This window comes from Echinops telfairi, unplaced genomic scaffold (assembly GCF_000313985.2).
Source record: "Echinops telfairi isolate 266 unplaced genomic scaffold, ASM31398v2 ScPeMD7_443;HRSCAF=831, whole genome shotgun sequence".
In the NCBI taxonomy this organism is placed as follows: Eukaryota; Metazoa; Chordata; class Mammalia; order Afrosoricida; family Tenrecidae; genus Echinops; species Echinops telfairi.
The window spans coordinates 73,257,665-73,273,893 of NW_022104341.1; the positions used below are offsets into that span (position 1 = coordinate 73,257,665).

The 16,229-nt window shown below is 54.8% G+C and overlaps 1 protein-coding gene across 1 annotated transcript; it reads right to left on the bottom strand.

Annotated features, from left to right (window-relative positions):
* Positions 1-405: 405 nt before the first annotated feature.
* MRPL37 (mitochondrial ribosomal protein L37) lies at positions 406-11,113 on the bottom strand. Its single transcript, XM_004699398.2, has 7 exons — positions 10,735-11,113; positions 8,113-8,296; positions 7,902-8,017; positions 5,180-5,365; positions 4,321-4,478; positions 1,733-1,936; positions 406-604 (listed from the first exon to the last, which is right to left on the bottom strand). Exons 1-7 carry the CDS (start codon positions 11,078-11,080, stop codon positions 527-529), a joined length of 1,272 nt encoding a protein of 423 aa, XP_004699455.1. The 5' UTR covers positions 11,081-11,113; the 3' UTR covers positions 406-526.
* Between the last annotated feature and the right edge of the window lie 5,116 nt (positions 11,114-16,229).

Below are 16,229 nucleotides of genomic sequence, written 5' to 3' on the forward strand. Positions count from 1 at the left end.
TGGAAGGAGCTTAGTCAGACTGAATTCTGCCTCCGCTAGGCTGTCTCTGAGCAAATCACAGAACCTCCTTGTGCCTCGGTTTTCTTGCTTTAAAACTGAGGACAGTGTGTCTCATATAGACTCATAGCCTTAAACCCCCACAGGGCAGTACTACCCCGTCCTGCGGATTCTCCCTCTTCATGGGAGCAGAGCATGGGTCCCCTAGAGCAGCTGAGCACACAACTAACTGTCCTGTCCCTGGGGCACCCCTGGTTCAGAGCTGAAGTGGGGGGTGGGGAGGGGAGATTGAGGGTGGGCAATGAAGAGATGAGCCGAGCACCTGGCCCAGCGCTTTGATGGGGTCAGTGAGGCAGGCACGGACCACCCCCCCTCTCCAGACGACCCTTCACTCACACCAGCCACAGGTTCCAGGGCACAGGAAGCTCTTTATTTTCTGCGAGGGCCGCCCCTCCCACCCCACCGGCCCAGAATGCAGAGCGTCAGTGGGAGCGGGGGACGCTCAGCGTCAGGTGGGTCGGGCCTCTGCTCACACTGCCCCGTGCAGATACAGGGCTAGAAACTTCCTGAACGTCTCCGGGTGGAAGCTAGTTGGCCCGACGGGTTCCTGGAAAGAACACAGCACCTTAGCATCCTGCCACCAGGTTTCACAGTAGCAGTGACAACGGTCAAGTCACATCATCCCCGATGCCTGGCACCAGGTCACTCTCTCAGGCCCCCGGAGAAGCGCCGAGCAGGAGCAGGTGACGGAGGAGCAGCCGGGTCACCTGCCGGCAGGGCACTTCCAGGGTCCCTCCCCGCACGCCAACCCCAAGAACAAATGGCCTGCCACCCTCTGTCTGACTGCCTGGGACATGAACTCCCATTCATGCCACAACATTCATCCGGTGTCATCTCTGTGCAGGCTGGTGGCCAGGGCCCAAGACCGGGCAGTAGTGGAAGCTGGCTCCTAACTCCCCCAGGAGAAGGAGATGCTGTTAAAGGAGAGAGGATCGGAGGAGACCCTGGGGATAGGCATGTGCAGTGCAGACCCGTGCCTGGGGTGGGGGAGTGGCAGGAGGTGAAGCTGGTGGGTACGCAGAGCCGCGTGACCTGACCATGCAGGGCCCGGGCCTGTGAGCATCTCAGAGACCCTGGGGAGCAGAGTCATGATGAGGTTCCCCGGTTCTCCAGAGGCCCAGAGGAGGTCAGGAGGAGAGGACCCTGACCAGGGAGGCATCACTGGCAAGTCCTGGGGACTCGTTTTACCAGGGACATGCTGGTACCATCCACAATGCCACCACAGGCCCACTGGGCAATCAGCCAGGCCCTGGCTGGACACAGGGCACGGAGCTCATCACAGAGCCTGCCACTGCCCCCTACTTTGATCTCTCACCCCATGCTTGTGCTCCGAACCCTCAGCCTGCCAAGCACAGGGCCTTCTGTATGAGTGAGGAGGGCATGCCTATGTCATTGCCAGGCAGCGACCAGATCTCACCGGAGGCACCAACAAAGCCTGGGGCAGGGGTGATGGGTAGAGTGCCCCAGAGCAAGAGGCACCTGTGGTAAGCCGGCGGGGCCAGGAGAAGCTGCCTCCTGTGCAGAAGGAGCGGGGTCCACGAAGACCCCCAGGCCAACTCCAAGGTCTGGGGACTGCTTCCTGCTGAGCAGCAGGCACTGGCCTCTGGAGGAGAGCCCGCTCCGGAGCACAGGCCCGCTGCCCACCAGGCCAGAGGGGGCCAGGGGCAGCACTCACCACAACCACCTTCTTCTTGACCACCGGCTGACACCAGAAGTGCTGGTACAGGAGCTGGTCCGAGTCCACCCAGACCAGGTTCTTGATGCCACCACTGGAGGCCAAGTCGGTGGTGTTCAGCTGAAAGACCAGGAACTGGAAAACGCGCCCGTCTGTGCCCACACTCTGCACGGTCACTGGCTGTGCCAAGATCTGTGGGTCCGGCTGAGAAACCGGGCAGGCAGTAAGGAGCCACAGTGAGCAGCCTCCAGCTTGGGCCTTTCAACAAGTAGCCCCACCCATCAGCTCCCTGCTGCATCGTGAGGGGATGACAACCAAAGGAGGACCTGAGGACTGGTCCAGGGGGAGTGGAGCAACAGGCTCCTGCAGGGGGTATGCAGAGCTCAGGAAGGGGACTAGGAGGTGAAGGACGGGCCACCCATGCACCACAGGGGCAGCAGTGGGACTAGTTCTGACCGGCTGACAACGGAGAACACGGAGACTCAGCAAGGTGGTGGCTTGTCTGAGGTCACAAAGATGTGTGCCTTCAGACCAGCCAGAGCTGGCTAGTGCTAACCTGTGCGTGCACTCTTCCATGGGGCCTGCTCGGGGAGGGGGGCCGGCCTGAAGGGCGGGGTTCTCATGCAACTCAGAGCAGGCCCCTCCAGCCATCCTCAGCATCAGGGTCTCTCCAGGCACCCCGCTCGCTAATTGTCTCTTTTAACCCCTGCCACTTAGGAGTGGCGATAATGCTGGCACCCACTCAGGGGGGCCTCCTCCCTGCCTGGCACCCGGCCAGTTCTGCAGGAAGTCGCCTGCCTCTGATGGCCTAAAGTTCCCGGCATGTCCAGGCTCAGGGAGGTGGGATGTTGCTTCAGACCACTGGTGAGGAACCAGAACGAGAGGCCACGTGCTCCTTTGCAGGCCCTCGCCCCGTGAGTGACAGGGTACCTCTTTTCACGCCGAGTGTGGACGCTCAGGAATACCGAGCCACCAGCCTGTGCAGCAGCACTGCTCACTGGACAAGGACCTGGTGGCCTGCACCATGCTGGGGGGAGGCAGGGCAGCAGAGCATCGACTCCACAATGCAGCCTCCACCCCTCTCCAGAGCTGGCAATGGGATGGGCACAGCCAATGCGGGCTCGCTTGGGCAGAGGGCCTTCCAACAGCCGGGTCTCGGGCACCCAAGAGAGAAATGAAAAGCAAAGCCCCTATCAGCGTTAGCCGAAGGTTCTGTGTTGACTCTTATCTCCCTCTACAGATCAATAAAACTGCGGGTAGTACATAAATTTCTCAGCAATTTTACCTTTTATACCAAGGCCCTTCCCATAATTGCTCAACTCCACAGCCCCAGGAATCATGTGTACCTGGAGGGCGCCGGGCTCTTCTACCCAGCCGGCTGTAATTAGTTGTGGCATCACGGCCTAAGCTCTGCTGGCCATGGCGACAGTGAGCCTGCAGGCCTGGGCCGTGCCCACACCTCTCCCGGGCCCCTCTCACTGTCCCACAGTCAGAGATAGCATGCATCAAAGCGGGAGACACGGATGCCCATCCTAGCTTCCCACTGGTTAGCTACCGGGCCAGGGGGTGGAGGGATGGGAGTCACCTTGCCTTTCTGAGCCTTCGGGAAGCAGACAGTAAGAGATAACCTTTCTAGGATGATAAAATCAGTCACATAAATATGGAAAGCTGATGAACTCTTAGCTGTGTGACCTTGACCAAGGTGCCAAGCCTTGCTGCGCCTCAGTTTCTTCATCTGTAAAACGCCGGGAGCAGTAACCACTACCCAGGGTTGCGACGAGGATTAAGCAGCAAAATTTCTGTCCGGTGGTTTCAAACGCGCTCGTACCAGCATTGCCTGGGAGGCTTGTTAACACACTGATTGCTGGGCCTGAGAACTTGCATTTCTAGCAAGTGCCCAGCTGCTGCCGCCGTGGTGCACAACCAGCCCGAGGCCCCTTACCCAGTGCTGGATCAGACAGGGGCGCACAGACAAGGCAGCCTACTCCCTGGCCCTCCCCTGGCCCTGCTTCCCAAATGAGGACGGGAGAGAACTCTGAAACCGTTTTACTCCCAGTAGGTCCTTGGGCCCGAACCCCAACCTGGGAACCTTCCAGGTACTCAGGATCCTCGACTTCAAAACCAGGGCTCTGGTGGGGGAGTTGCCACCCCACCACCCCTCCCAGAGGCCTCTGCTCCTGGGCAGGCTTCCCCTGAATCCTGCGAGAGCTACTTGGCCTGCGCCCCTCACCACCCAGGGCCCTGAGGCCTCCGAAGCCCCCTGGCTCACCAGGCAGCCTCGAGCTGGGCGACACTGGAGCCCAGAAGCAGTGTCTGGGGAGCCAGGGCTAGCAGGCTGCAGTCCGCCCCCACTGCCTACTGCTGGGCCTCCTGCAATGGGGCAGCCGAGGCTGTGGACTCCTGACCTGAGCACAGGCATCTCACAGGCTCTCGTCTGATGCCAGTTCCTGCCTTGCCCTGGCACTCCTCAGAGCAGCCACAAAGCCAAGTAAGGTGCCCCCACAGCCCCTTTCTTCTTTCTCTCTGAGCCGGGTGAGGCAAAGACCCACCCCCACGGAGAGCAGCCGGCCTCTCTCCTCCACACGTACCCCGTAGAGGTGCCGGGCCTGGGCCAGGGCGTGGCCGAAAGCAAACAGCAGCATCTTGGCCCGTAGCTGGTCTGGCGCGAAGCGGTTTGGTCGTATTTGGGCAGTCTCCAGGAGGTACAGGGTGTGAGGGAAGGGGTAGGGATAGCCTTCCTGAAACCCTGCAAGATACGAGATGATGGGGAGGGTGGGAGAGATCCCTCACCTGACATCAAGTCACCTGAACGTCACCACACCCCTGGCTCAGGGTCTGGCACTGCAGAAGGACCCGGTAAAGGCAGACCTTGTCTCTGTTGACTCAAACAAAACTCAAACTCCTGCCATCGAGTCAGTGGAGACTCAGTGGCCTCATAGGGCTTCTTTCCTATAGCTTAGGAGCTGTGGAATCCCGCTCGCTGACACACTCCCACTGGCACACTGCATGTCCGCTCATAGACGCAGTCGTCGATGGACAACCTGGCACAAAAAACTGTATGTGACCTGCAACTACCCTACTTAGATATCCTGGCTCTTTCGAGAAATTGTCAAGCCCTGAGTGTCCATTCTGGAAATTAGCTCTACCTCCACCCCCTTCGCTCTCACTCAGGGGTTACAGATAACGGCGTTCTTATCAGTAACTGGAACTCCGTGGTCATTATAAGACCTGTCTTCCCAGGGACCTCTTGGCAGTTTCGAACTGCCAGCCCTTTGGCTAGTGCGGAGCACTCAGCCGTTTGCACCCTCTGTGATGAATGCCAGCCCAGCCCGGTTTCTCTAACCGTGACCCCAGCAGGTGGCCGTTCTCCCCACCTCCCAGCAGAGAAGACATGCGCAGTAGGACTTTTCCCTTTGGAAAGCGCAGGTCCGCTCGGCCCGCCCTCACCTGTGTCATCCTTCACGTCGTACAGGTGGCACTCCTGGAGGTCGATGGTGGGGGAGATTGGGTAGAAGGTCTCCAGGACGTGGGCCTTCGTGGCCTCCACCTCCTCTCTGGTGGCAATGGGGGGCAGAGGAGCCCTGGCACTCAACCGGGTCCCGCTCGACCCGCGGACCTGCAGGAGCACAGACTCTGCGAGGGAGGCGAGAAAGAGCATCAGCCGCACCCGGCCGGCCGGCGCCCACCCAGGCTCCGCTCGCACGCCCGAGACACTTACAGGAACCCCCACCTCCTGTGAGGATGCCCACCTTGGGGCTCCTGAAAGGGGAGGTGAAAACACGTGCTCTTCTTCCGCAGGCTCCCTTTCTAACGGGGTCAGTGACACCCCCTCCACCCCACCCCCCCCATCTGCTCTAAGGTAAGGACTCAGCCAGGAGCCCACCGTGCTCTGCCCTCGGGGAGCTCGCCAGGCAGTGGGGATGTACCACCTCCAAACGCAGAGCCTAGCACCGCCGAGAACTAGGTGAGGACGGCGCAGTGGGGGCTGCGGAAGTGGGGCTGGCTTCCTGGAGCTCAGCACCGGGCAGATTGTGGTCCTGGTTTTTCTGGGGGTGGGGGGTGGGGGCTCTCACAAAGCAGTACCCCTACTAGATGCCTCTTCCTCGCTCCCTGCACCCCTTCCCCCATCATGTTGCCACCCTCAAACAGGCCTCCAGACCCTGCCAGGGCAGAATGGCCCCGTGTGAAAGGTGGCCAGCAGACGGGTAAAGGCCCCCTGCAGAGCCCAGTCCATGAGAGCGTGGGAGCAGGGCGGAGTGGGGGGAGACGGCAGGCTGGCAGAGCCTCCCTGAGGTCAGGCAGCACATGCGCCGTGTGGAGGAGATGTGACCAGCAGGAAGAGGATGGGGGAATGTGCGACAATGAAGGCCAGGGGGTGCCCTTAGCAGAGCCTCCCTACAGGAGGCCACCTCTCCCGACAACACCCCCGCGGCAGCTCTGAGAGAACCTTCCTGAGCAGGCCCGCGTTCTTAGAAAGGGTCTGAGAGACAGGTAACTTCATGGCAACTTGAAGATATCTAAGTGTAGGGGTGGTGTCCTTATGGGAACTCCTTATGGGGGTGGCCTTATCCTAGAGAGCCCAGGGAACCTCTTCCTACTCCCACCTCCACTCTGCCTTCACCTTCCTCAAGACCACCGCCATTGGATCCACAGGACTCTGCACCTTGCTGCACTCTGCACCATTGCATGGATCGCAGAGACTTATGGACCAGTACTGGACTCGTGGACGTGAGTTGGGCAGGGCTGGGATGTTTTCCTGATACACAATTCCTTCTTGATAGAAAGCTCTCTCTTACCCATCTATGAGTGTCACTGGATTTGTTTCTCTAGTCAACCCGGCCTAACACAGGGTCCAAAGTGGGGTGGAGGGTGGGGGGTGAGGGGTCGTGGGTGATGTTTTCACATGAATTAAAATGGGCTGGGCCCACCTGACATCCCTGCCTGGCGGTGTGGCGTCTATGTGTGAGTGAATTGGGACGGATCTGCTTGTACAAACACATCAGACTCACATCTCAACAGTCCTTCTCTACTGTGTGTCCGGGTTCCTCACACAGCACCTGCCAGGAAAGCAAATGGGCCCAGACCTCTCCTGACCTCGGGTTTGCGCTTCTCCCGCAGACGGCTCAGTGTGGTTTGATTCAATTCCCTCTGCCAGCGACAGCTCCAAATGGGCCGGTTTAATTAGAGGTAGTACTTGATGACGAGCCAACAAGGACTCCTCAATTAACGAGGCTCAGCCGGCTCCTCAGCAGTGCCATTACCTCTGCAGAAAGCACTCCTGGCCAGCAAGGCATGCTCGGAGGCGCAAGCGGCAGGAACCTGACCCAACAGATGTCCTGAAAATTCCCTCATGGTCGCAGAGCCCAGACCCCTGCTCCAGGAGCCCACCCACCTCTCCCTTCAGTCGGGAGCTGTCGGGAACAGGGAGGAGACTCTCAGGGGGGTGAGGCCGAGATGAGACCATTACAACCCAGGGTAACAGCTGCGGGACGGCGGGGCAGAGGAGGAACTAACCCGTCTGGACTCACAAAAGGAAATGCGCTTGAGCTGGCTCTTGGGGTGCACACAATGTTGTCATGCACAGAAAACAGGGAGGCCCAAGTGTGCTGCCCAAACCTCCGAGCAGCTTCAGGGTACACGCAGGGGTGGGGGAGGAGGCCAGGAGGCTAGGAACCAAGGCTAGAAGAGCAGGTGGAGGCCAAGAGGCAGAGGGCCGGGTGGCTGGGTACCCCTCTGACAGGGCTACGTCTGCGGCAGTGACGTGTCTGAGGCAGGAAGCCACACAGACAAAGCACTGCATTTGGTGAAGCCCCGTTAGCAGCGATGTAGAAGATAAGAACGAATAGGGGTGAGAGGCTGCCTCCATGGAACATGAGCGTGGGGAGGGCAGAGGTTGTGTCTGCTTTGTGACTGTGTCTCGGTCCTCGGCATTTGGGCATCTCCAAAGTGCTCACTCACCGTGCCGCCAGGGCTCCTACTAAAGGAACAGGAAAAAAGGCCAGGCCACGTACGGCTAAAGCTAGTGAAAGTCAGACTGAGACGACACAATTGCTTCAGACCCAGGAGGGAGGACAGACCTGAGGCAGAGTGGCTTGAAATGTGACAGGTAGGGGCTTAGGCCCAGAAGGAGAGAAGAAACCAAGGCTTTCTGGAATACAAGATGACCAACCTCGGGTCCAGGTGGTACAAAACGAGTAGTTTTGGGCACAGATCCGCTGGATCAGCGCAGGATGCTTGGGGATCTGGGATTTACACAGCTGAATCAGACTGTCCACAATGACTGGGCTTGGAGAAAAGAAGAAATATTGGGATGACTTAAAGAACAACAGACTGACTCCAAGGTCTATTGGAAGGAAATCTAAGTCGCTTGGGAAACTTACCAGTAGGTCTCTCTCTTGGGGGTGTCTTCTGTGGAGTGCCAGAGGCGAGCGTGAAACACCGCGTTCAGCACGCGCGCATCTTGGTTCTCTATGTGGTTTCCTGGATCGTCAGCAATGCTGCGTAATTTCTCCGGGAGGCCATCTATTAACTGGGTCTTGGTAAGCCAGAGGGCCTGCTTTACACCTTTGGAGTAATCACACACACAGAGAGAAAAGGACTAAGGAACAGGTGGTGCGTAAGTCTGCAAGATAGCATCATTGTGGGGAAAAGCTGCCTTCAGGGAGACTGGCTTTGTCCCAGGAAACAGGAGGAGTCAAGAACCGAAAATGAAGAAGGGGTGGGAAGCGAGAAGAGTCAGATTTCAACCCAACTTCAGGACTGAATTGCTAGTTCAAGCTGGTTAAGTTATTTCAGGTAGTGAGCCTTCACTTCATCGCTTATTCTGTTGGCTGCGGCTTAAACGTAAAGCCCAATTTGTCCTCAAGATGCATGGCTAGGGTCCCTGGGTGGCTCAAATGATTATGCACTCAACTGCTAACTGCAAGACTGGCAGGCTGAACTCAACCAGAGTGCCTCGGAAGAAAGGCCTGGCGGTCTATTTTTGAAGGGTTATAACCTTGAGACCCTAAAGAGCACGCTTTGTAACAAGGGGGGCTGCCATGGGTCAGAATCAACTGCTGGCTTGTTAGGTTGCAGGCACTTTGCAGGAGTCCCTCCAGGCAATATCTCTGTGGTAAGGAATGAAAGGCAAGGGAGGATAACGCGAGGACTCAAATTTAAGGCTCGGAAGACAGGCAGCCCAACGGACAGATGACATTTACAAATGTAACTGATAACCTGAGTTTCAGCCCTGACATGTCCACTTTTCCTTCAACATGAAAATGGATTAAAATATCGAGATTCCCTAGTTCACTAGTCCATGAACGATGTGACCTATTTATTGGGTGTCACAACCCACTTACTCTGCCAGCTTTACCTCCGAGTTAGCGGGAATCTTAAGGAACGGAGGAGACGCTCAGAGATGCTAAGGAATTGCCTTCGAGTCATTGCAGTCCTGCAAAGGACAGGCTGGGATAAGAACCTGACCCTGGCCAGCCCGCTTCCCTAGCCCTGTATCTGGCAGAATTTTATTAGTCTTTACAGAAACTCTGCGAGAGGTGAATGTGTGGGATACATTTTCAGCCTAGTCAAATGTGCAGTTTTAACTTCCAAAATCCTGCTAATGTACCAACCCACGTGCTAATCTCTTACCAGGGCCACTCAAAGGTGCCAAGTCTCGTGAGGTGGTTCACGGCAGCCTGTGAGGGCATCGGCGTGTGTAAAGACTGGGCAAGCTGCGTTCTGGAACGTCTTTGAGCAGCTTAAGAGCATGGCTAGTTGACTTTTTTCCAAACCTAGGACTTATTCTCTGGCTTAGTCTCAAATTCCTGTCTAGTGTCTCTTTCTTGATTTAAAAAAAAAAAAAACAGAATAAACCAGTTTATTCCAACTCACAGTGACCGCAGAAGACGGAGCAGGACTCCGTCCCATAGGACTCCCAAGGCTTGTAAATCATTATGGAAGCAGACTACCTCGTCTTTCTCCCACAGAGTGACTAGTGGGTTCAAACTGCTGACCCTTTGAGCACTTAACCACTGTGTCACTGTGGTCAAGTGCCGTAGAGTTGGTTCTGACTCATATGGACCACAGAACAGAACACTGCCTAGTCCTACGCCATCCTCACAATTGTCCATTGATGAAACCACCGAGTCAATCCATTTTGTTGAAGGTCTTCCTCTTTGCTGCTGCCCGTTATTTTACGGAGCGTGATGTCCTTCTCCAGGAACTGGTCACTCCCAACTGCATGATGCTTCAGCTGGGACTGGTCACTAAGAACACTGACCCAGGAAGCCGGCGCTCGGGCCCAAGCATCATCACTAACCCACAGTGAGCCTGCGGGCAAACCGATCCTGAGGGGAGGGGCCCGCAGAGTCATCTGCTGCATCTTGGCATGATACCTCCCTCCCATCGGCACCCAGAAGGCTCCTCCGAAGCAAGTGTGGCAAGACTTCGTCTCACAGACTTTGGGCATGTCAGGAGAGCCCAGTCCTTGGAGAGGGGCACCATGCTTGGTAAGGTGGAGGGGCCTCAAAAAGAAGACCCTCATCGAGATGGATTGACACGGTGGCCGCAACAATGGCCTCAAACATAAACAAGCAATGCTTTGTTCTGTTGCACAGAGGGTCAGGAAGGGGTGGAAATGATTCGAAGGCACTTAACAAAGACAACAACAGCAAAGTGTCCCCTCTGCAAGTGTCAGAGCTGCATGGGGCAATTTGAGCCATCTGTCAAAACCACTCACTAAACAAGACATAGAGGCTCGGGAAGGTTCGGCCCAGAACCACACAGTTGAGTAAGAGTGCAAGCTAGCAACCAGGTCCCTTCGCTTGGCACAAACTGGCTGTTTCCTGACACGTGCACCACAGGTCTTTACAGCGTGCCATCATTTCATTTCTGTAGCCCCACTTAGTCCTCTCACTCGATGCGAATCACGAACGCCCCATTTCGCAGATCAAGAAACCAAGGTTGGGGTGCGGGCAGGACCGGGAACCAGTAGCTTCCCGCCCTGCCGCTGGCCTCACCCTCGATCAGGCGGCAACGCTGGTGGAAAATGTGGCAGGTCTGCTCCTTGTACAGGGGCTGCTCGTGAACCGGGGGCGTGCGGCTGAACTTTGGGTGCTTCCAGCCGCGGTCCCAGGGCGGGAAGACCGGCCTCGCCATCCCAGGCACGAAGTGCATCTTCCCCGCGTAGGTGATGGGCTCCAGGCCAGGGATCTCGTACACTCGGTCCAGGGGACGAGGCTCAGGCTTCCGCGTGGAGCGCACACCCCACTCATACGCCCAGCGTCTCGGGGCCCCGCAGCCACCAAGGTCGAACCTCCCGGGGCGGGGGAGCGCCCGCCTGGCGGACCCCGATGCCAAAGCCATCACGACCCGGGAGCTTCCAGACCTCCACCTGGGCGCCGCCATCTTCCCCGTCGCAGGGCCTGCTGGGAACCGAAAGGGGCGGAGCCGCAAGCCAGCATTTAAGAATGGCAGCAGCCTCAACCAATCAGATCACTATTATTCTTGCATTGCTCCACCCCTCGGGGTGTTCTCTTTCTTTATTCGTGAAACCCGCTACGTGCTCCCCGCCTCCCCGCGGGGGCGGACCCTGCAGGACCCCGAAGGGGAGGAGCGCTGGCGTGCAGGGTGAGTGGCGGCTGCCGGGCCCCGGGAATTCATAGCCGAATTTAGTCTGAATTGTAGACCGTCCCTGGCCGCTTACAAGCAGTGGGAACTTGGGCAAGGCACTTACACACTGAGCCACAGTGTACTTCGCTGTCAAGTTAGGGCTAGACATTTCTAAGCAAGCGCACACACCACAACTCTGGGAGACACAGTGGGGGGCTAGGAAGGAGCCCTGGTGGAGTAGTGATTACACGGTAAGCTCCTAACCACAAGGTAAGCAGTTCGATACCGCCAGCTGATCCTCAGGAGAACGATGAGGCTTTCTCCCATAGAGTACCCTCGCCTCTCGGAACCCCCACAGGCAGCTAGTGTGTGAGTGATGGTTTCCACCCTGAGCCTGACTGCACCCTCTCCAACGCCTGAAACCTTCCTTCTTTTTCCTCGGGATTTCCCTGTCTGCTTCCTCGGCTAGAATGAAGTTGCTCCTTGAAAAAAAACCAAAGAAGATTCCAACTATTAACCCTAGAGGACAAAGTGGAACTGCCTCTTTGGATTAAGATTTGGTTTCTGCCGATCTTACTAACAGAGCAGGAAACCTCATTTATCTCCCTCGGAGCAGCTGGTGAGCTTGACCTGCCACCTCCCAGTTGGCACCGACTCCTCATGCCCAGGGGCACCAGAGCTCCTAGTTAACAGACCCATCCCCTGTCTCTGAGCGGATTCTGTACAGGGTTTCTAAGACCAAGCTTTATGGAAGCAGACAGCCTCATCTTTCTCTCACAGGGAAGCTGCTGGGTTTGAACTGCCAACCAATACCAAACCCGCAACACCACCCATTGCAACGTACCACACGTTCTGTCTCTTTTCCCGAGTTATCTTACTCTACCCATTAGCACTGACATACAACATGTTTCCCACTTTTATCTTGTGTAGTGCTCTCTGACTCCAATGTGAGCTCCTTCAGGGCAGGGGTTTTCCTTTGTTCGCTGCTGCATCCAGGGCCCTAAACAGCGTCCCAGCACATAGCCCTTCAGTAATACAGGTCCAGTGATGAATACCTGCTAGAAACCGTGTGCATGGTAGACAATGAGAAAGGGAAGGTTCCAAGAGGCCTTCTGAGGGAGGTGAGCTTTAAGCCAAAGCCTGAAGGGTGGGGAGTGTGTCAAGCAGAGGGGACAACAGCTGACCTAAAGATCGTGCCTCTCAGACTGAAAAATGGAGCCTGACAGAGGGCATGACCCGGGTCTGTAAAATTCATGGCTGGAGACCCGACCTGTGTCCACCCGCGGCTGGGTGGCTGAGGGAACCTGTACTCCAGAATGTGAAGCAGTCATTAAAGGAACGGTGCTAGCACCCTACACCTCATGAACCACAGGGAGGAGCCTGGAGGGCGACTTGCTGAGTCACAGCAGGACACCCATCGGCTGCCGCGCAAGCTATCTGGAACTGGCAAGGTGTGGAGACCGGCGGCTGGAGGTTGTGTGGGGCGGAGGGGAGAAAGGCATGGGGTTCTCTGCTCTCTGTCTGGGTTGGTGGTGATTGCATCGAGTTGTGGCTAAAATGGCAAGCGCCGTGTGGTGCCTACTTTACACAATTAAAAAAAACCATGACTGACATGACCCACTCCCCAAACACCAGAGAAAGTGGCATTACGAAAATGTGGAGATTGTACATTTCAGACCAAGAGGGATCAAAGTTAACGCTTACACGGTATAGCAGTTTCCAGGGAGCAGAGCACGTCAGTCACTCGGAGTGAGGGGCCAGACCTCACTCCCTCAGAGTCGGTCATCCACCTCTTCCTTGCCCATCTGACTTCTAGACTGTTGCCTCAGCGGCCTTGAAATCAAGCTGTTTTCCTTGCCTCCTTTTCCTATAAAAACGAGCAACCAAAAACCTCACAGCCAGTGGGTCAGTTCTAACCCACAGTGACCCTGTAGGACTGGGTGGAACTGCCCCTGTGGGTTTTTGCGCTCTCAACGTGCGGGTCGTGACCCCTTTGGGGTCGAATGACCCTTTTACACGGGTCACCTAAGACCATCGGAAAACACTTAAATTTCAGATGCTTTTTAAACCTACTGCCACAAACTGTAGCAATGTAGTTTACTGTTGTTATATTATGACTGTTACCCATACTACACCATGCTTCTTGAAAAAAGTTCATTTATTTGTCATTAGAAATACGTATTTCACAATATATAATTACATATTGTTTTTGTGCTGAATCACTCCGCTTTAATTATGTTCACTTTGTAACAATGGAAATACATCCTGCATATCAGATACTTACATTACAATTCATAACAGTAGCAAAATGACAGTCATGAAGTAGCAACGAAAATAATATTATGGGGGCAATGAATGTACAGATGCGCTTTACACAATTGATGTGTGTATGGATTGTGATAAGAGTTGTATAAGCCCCTAATAAAATGATTTAAAAAAAAAGAAAGAAAATAATTTTATGGTTTGGGGTCACCACAACACGCGGAACTGTATTAAAGGGTCGCAGCATGAGGAAGGTTGAGAACCACTGCTGTAACTTTACAGGAGTGGAAAGCCTCCTCCTCCCAAGGACAGAACGACTGGTGGTTTTGAACTGCTGACCTTGAGGTTAGCAGCCCAACCTGTAACCACTATGCCGCTAGGGTCCCTTTTCTTTTTTGTTTTTAAATCATTTTATTGGGGGCACATACAGCTCTTATCACAATGCATCCATCCATCCATTGTGTCAAGCATATTTGTACATTTGTTGCCACCATCAGTTTCAAAATATTTTCTTTCTACTTGAGCCCTTGGTATGGGCTCCTCATTTTTCCCCTCCCTCCCCCTACCCCCTCATTCATGAACCCTTGATAATTTATGGATTATTATCATTCTGTCATGTCTTACACCGACCAATGTCTCCCTTCACCCAGTTTTCTGTTGTCCGACCCCCTGGGAGGAGGTTCTATGTAGATCATTGTGATCGCAGTTCCCCTTTCTCCCCCACCTTTACCTTACCCTCCTGGGATCACTACTCTCATTATTGGTCCTGAGGGGTTATCTGTCCTGGATTCCCTGTGTTTTCAGCTCTTATCTGTACCAGTGTACATGCTCTGGTCATGCCAGATTTTTAAGGTAGAATTGGGGTCATGATAGTGGAGGAAGAGGAAGTATTAAAGAACTAGAGGAAAGTTGTGTGTTTCATCGGTGCTATACTGCACCCTGACTGGCTTGTCTCTTCCTTGTGACCCTTCTCTAAGGGGAAGTCCAATTGTCTCCACTCCACACCACCCCTCAGTCACATTGGTATGATTTTTTGTTCTGGGTCTTTGATGCCTGATACCTGACCCCATCGACACCTCATGATCACACAGGTTGGTGTGCTTTTTCCATGTGGGCTTGTTGCTTCTCAGCTAGATGGCTGCTTGTTTATCTTCAAGCCTTTAAGACCCCAGCCGGGCACCATCAGCTTTCTTCACCACCTTTGCTTAGGCACCCTTTTGTTTTCAGCAATGATGTCGGAAAGGTGAGCATTGGGGAATGCCAGGTTATTAGAACAAAGTGTTCTTGTGTTGAGGGAGTACTTGAACAGAGGCCCAATGTCTGTCTGTTACCTTAATACTTAACATATAAATATCTGTACAGAGATCTATTACCCTATTGTTATCTATAAAGATATTTAATTATGTAAATACCTGTATTTAGACCTCTATAAATGCCCATTTGCCTACTAGTTCTTTCCTCTATTTCCCTTTACTTTCTTCCTGCCCCACTGTCACGTTCAGCCTTCATTCGGGTTCAGTCATTTCTCTCAGTTACATTGCCCTTGATCAAGCCCCACCAGGCCTCCTACAGCCCCCTCGCCATTGCCTCAGAGGACAGCACTGAAGCTACAGCCCAGGGAGAGGGGCGTGCCTGGTCAGAGCACACAGGAGCAAATGAAGAGGGAAAGAGAGAGAGTGGAACACATCCTGGCCCACCAAACGCCCAGGATGGTGATTCCTGTTCAGAGCAGCCAATGCACAGAGAGGACCATAGGGCCCCACCATGAGACACGATGTCCCTCACTGACCCCTCGTGCTATGGGGGACAACACTGGAGACAGAACGGGAATTGTGCCCTATCTGACCCCACCAAATAGGAGCGAAACACTAAGGGCATGCAACAGAGCAGCAAGGGGAGCAACCCCCCGGCCCACCCCCCCCCACCCCCCGGGAAATACAAAAAGTAGACTGTGGAGCCAGGGCATGGCACCCCATCAGACCTGAATGGGCAACACTCCTAGAGGTCAACAAACAGACCTGGAACTATTTATAGGCTTTTCTTTTTTTCTTTTGTCATTGGGTTTTTGGTGTTTGGTTTTGCTCTGTCTTGTTTTTGTGCTTATTATTGTCTGTGCTTGTCTATCTAGATAAGATAGGTGGAATAAACAATCTGGAGGAGAAAACAACCGGACCAATGGTTGGGGGTGGGGGTGGGCAAGGGAGAGGGAGAGGCAGGGGATGGGACGTGGGTGTTAGCAAACCCAGGGACAAAGGAACAACAAGTAATCTAAACTCAACAGTGGGGAGGGTGTACGAGGCCTTTCTTTTCTTATAGCGCACCTATTTTAAAACAATAGTCGGGCTGGTTCATGAGATGAACGTTGCTTTTTAAAAAACCCAAGACACAGCCCAAGGAGTTGACAGTCTCAATGAGAAGAAATGCACGCAGGCGTGTTGTTTCTGAACAGTGGGAAATGCTGCATTACAGAGAGTCCCTTATTTGACCAGGCCACCTGCTGTGACCACTAGCCACCAGGGCCAGTGGTTTGAAGCCATCAGTGGTTCTGGGGGAGAAAGATGGAGCTGTCTGCTTCTGGGAGCTTTAAGCCCCAGACACCCCAAAGGGCTCTGCCCTGTGGGTTTGCTCCCAGTGGGGATTC

Coding starts and splice junctions, on each gene's coding strand:
- MRPL37 (XM_004699398.2), bottom strand. CDS start 11,080: ATGGCTTTGGCATCGGGGTCCGCCAGGCGGGCGCTCCCCCGCCCCGGG. Junction 8,018..8,112: donor CCCAAGAGAGAGACCTACTG/GTAAGTTTCCCA, acceptor CTTTTCTCCAAG/CCCAGTCATTGTGGACAGTC. Junction 605..1,732: donor TCAAGAAGAAGGTGGTTGTG/GTGAGTGCTGCC, acceptor TGTTCTTTCCAG/GAACCCGTCGGGCCAACTAG.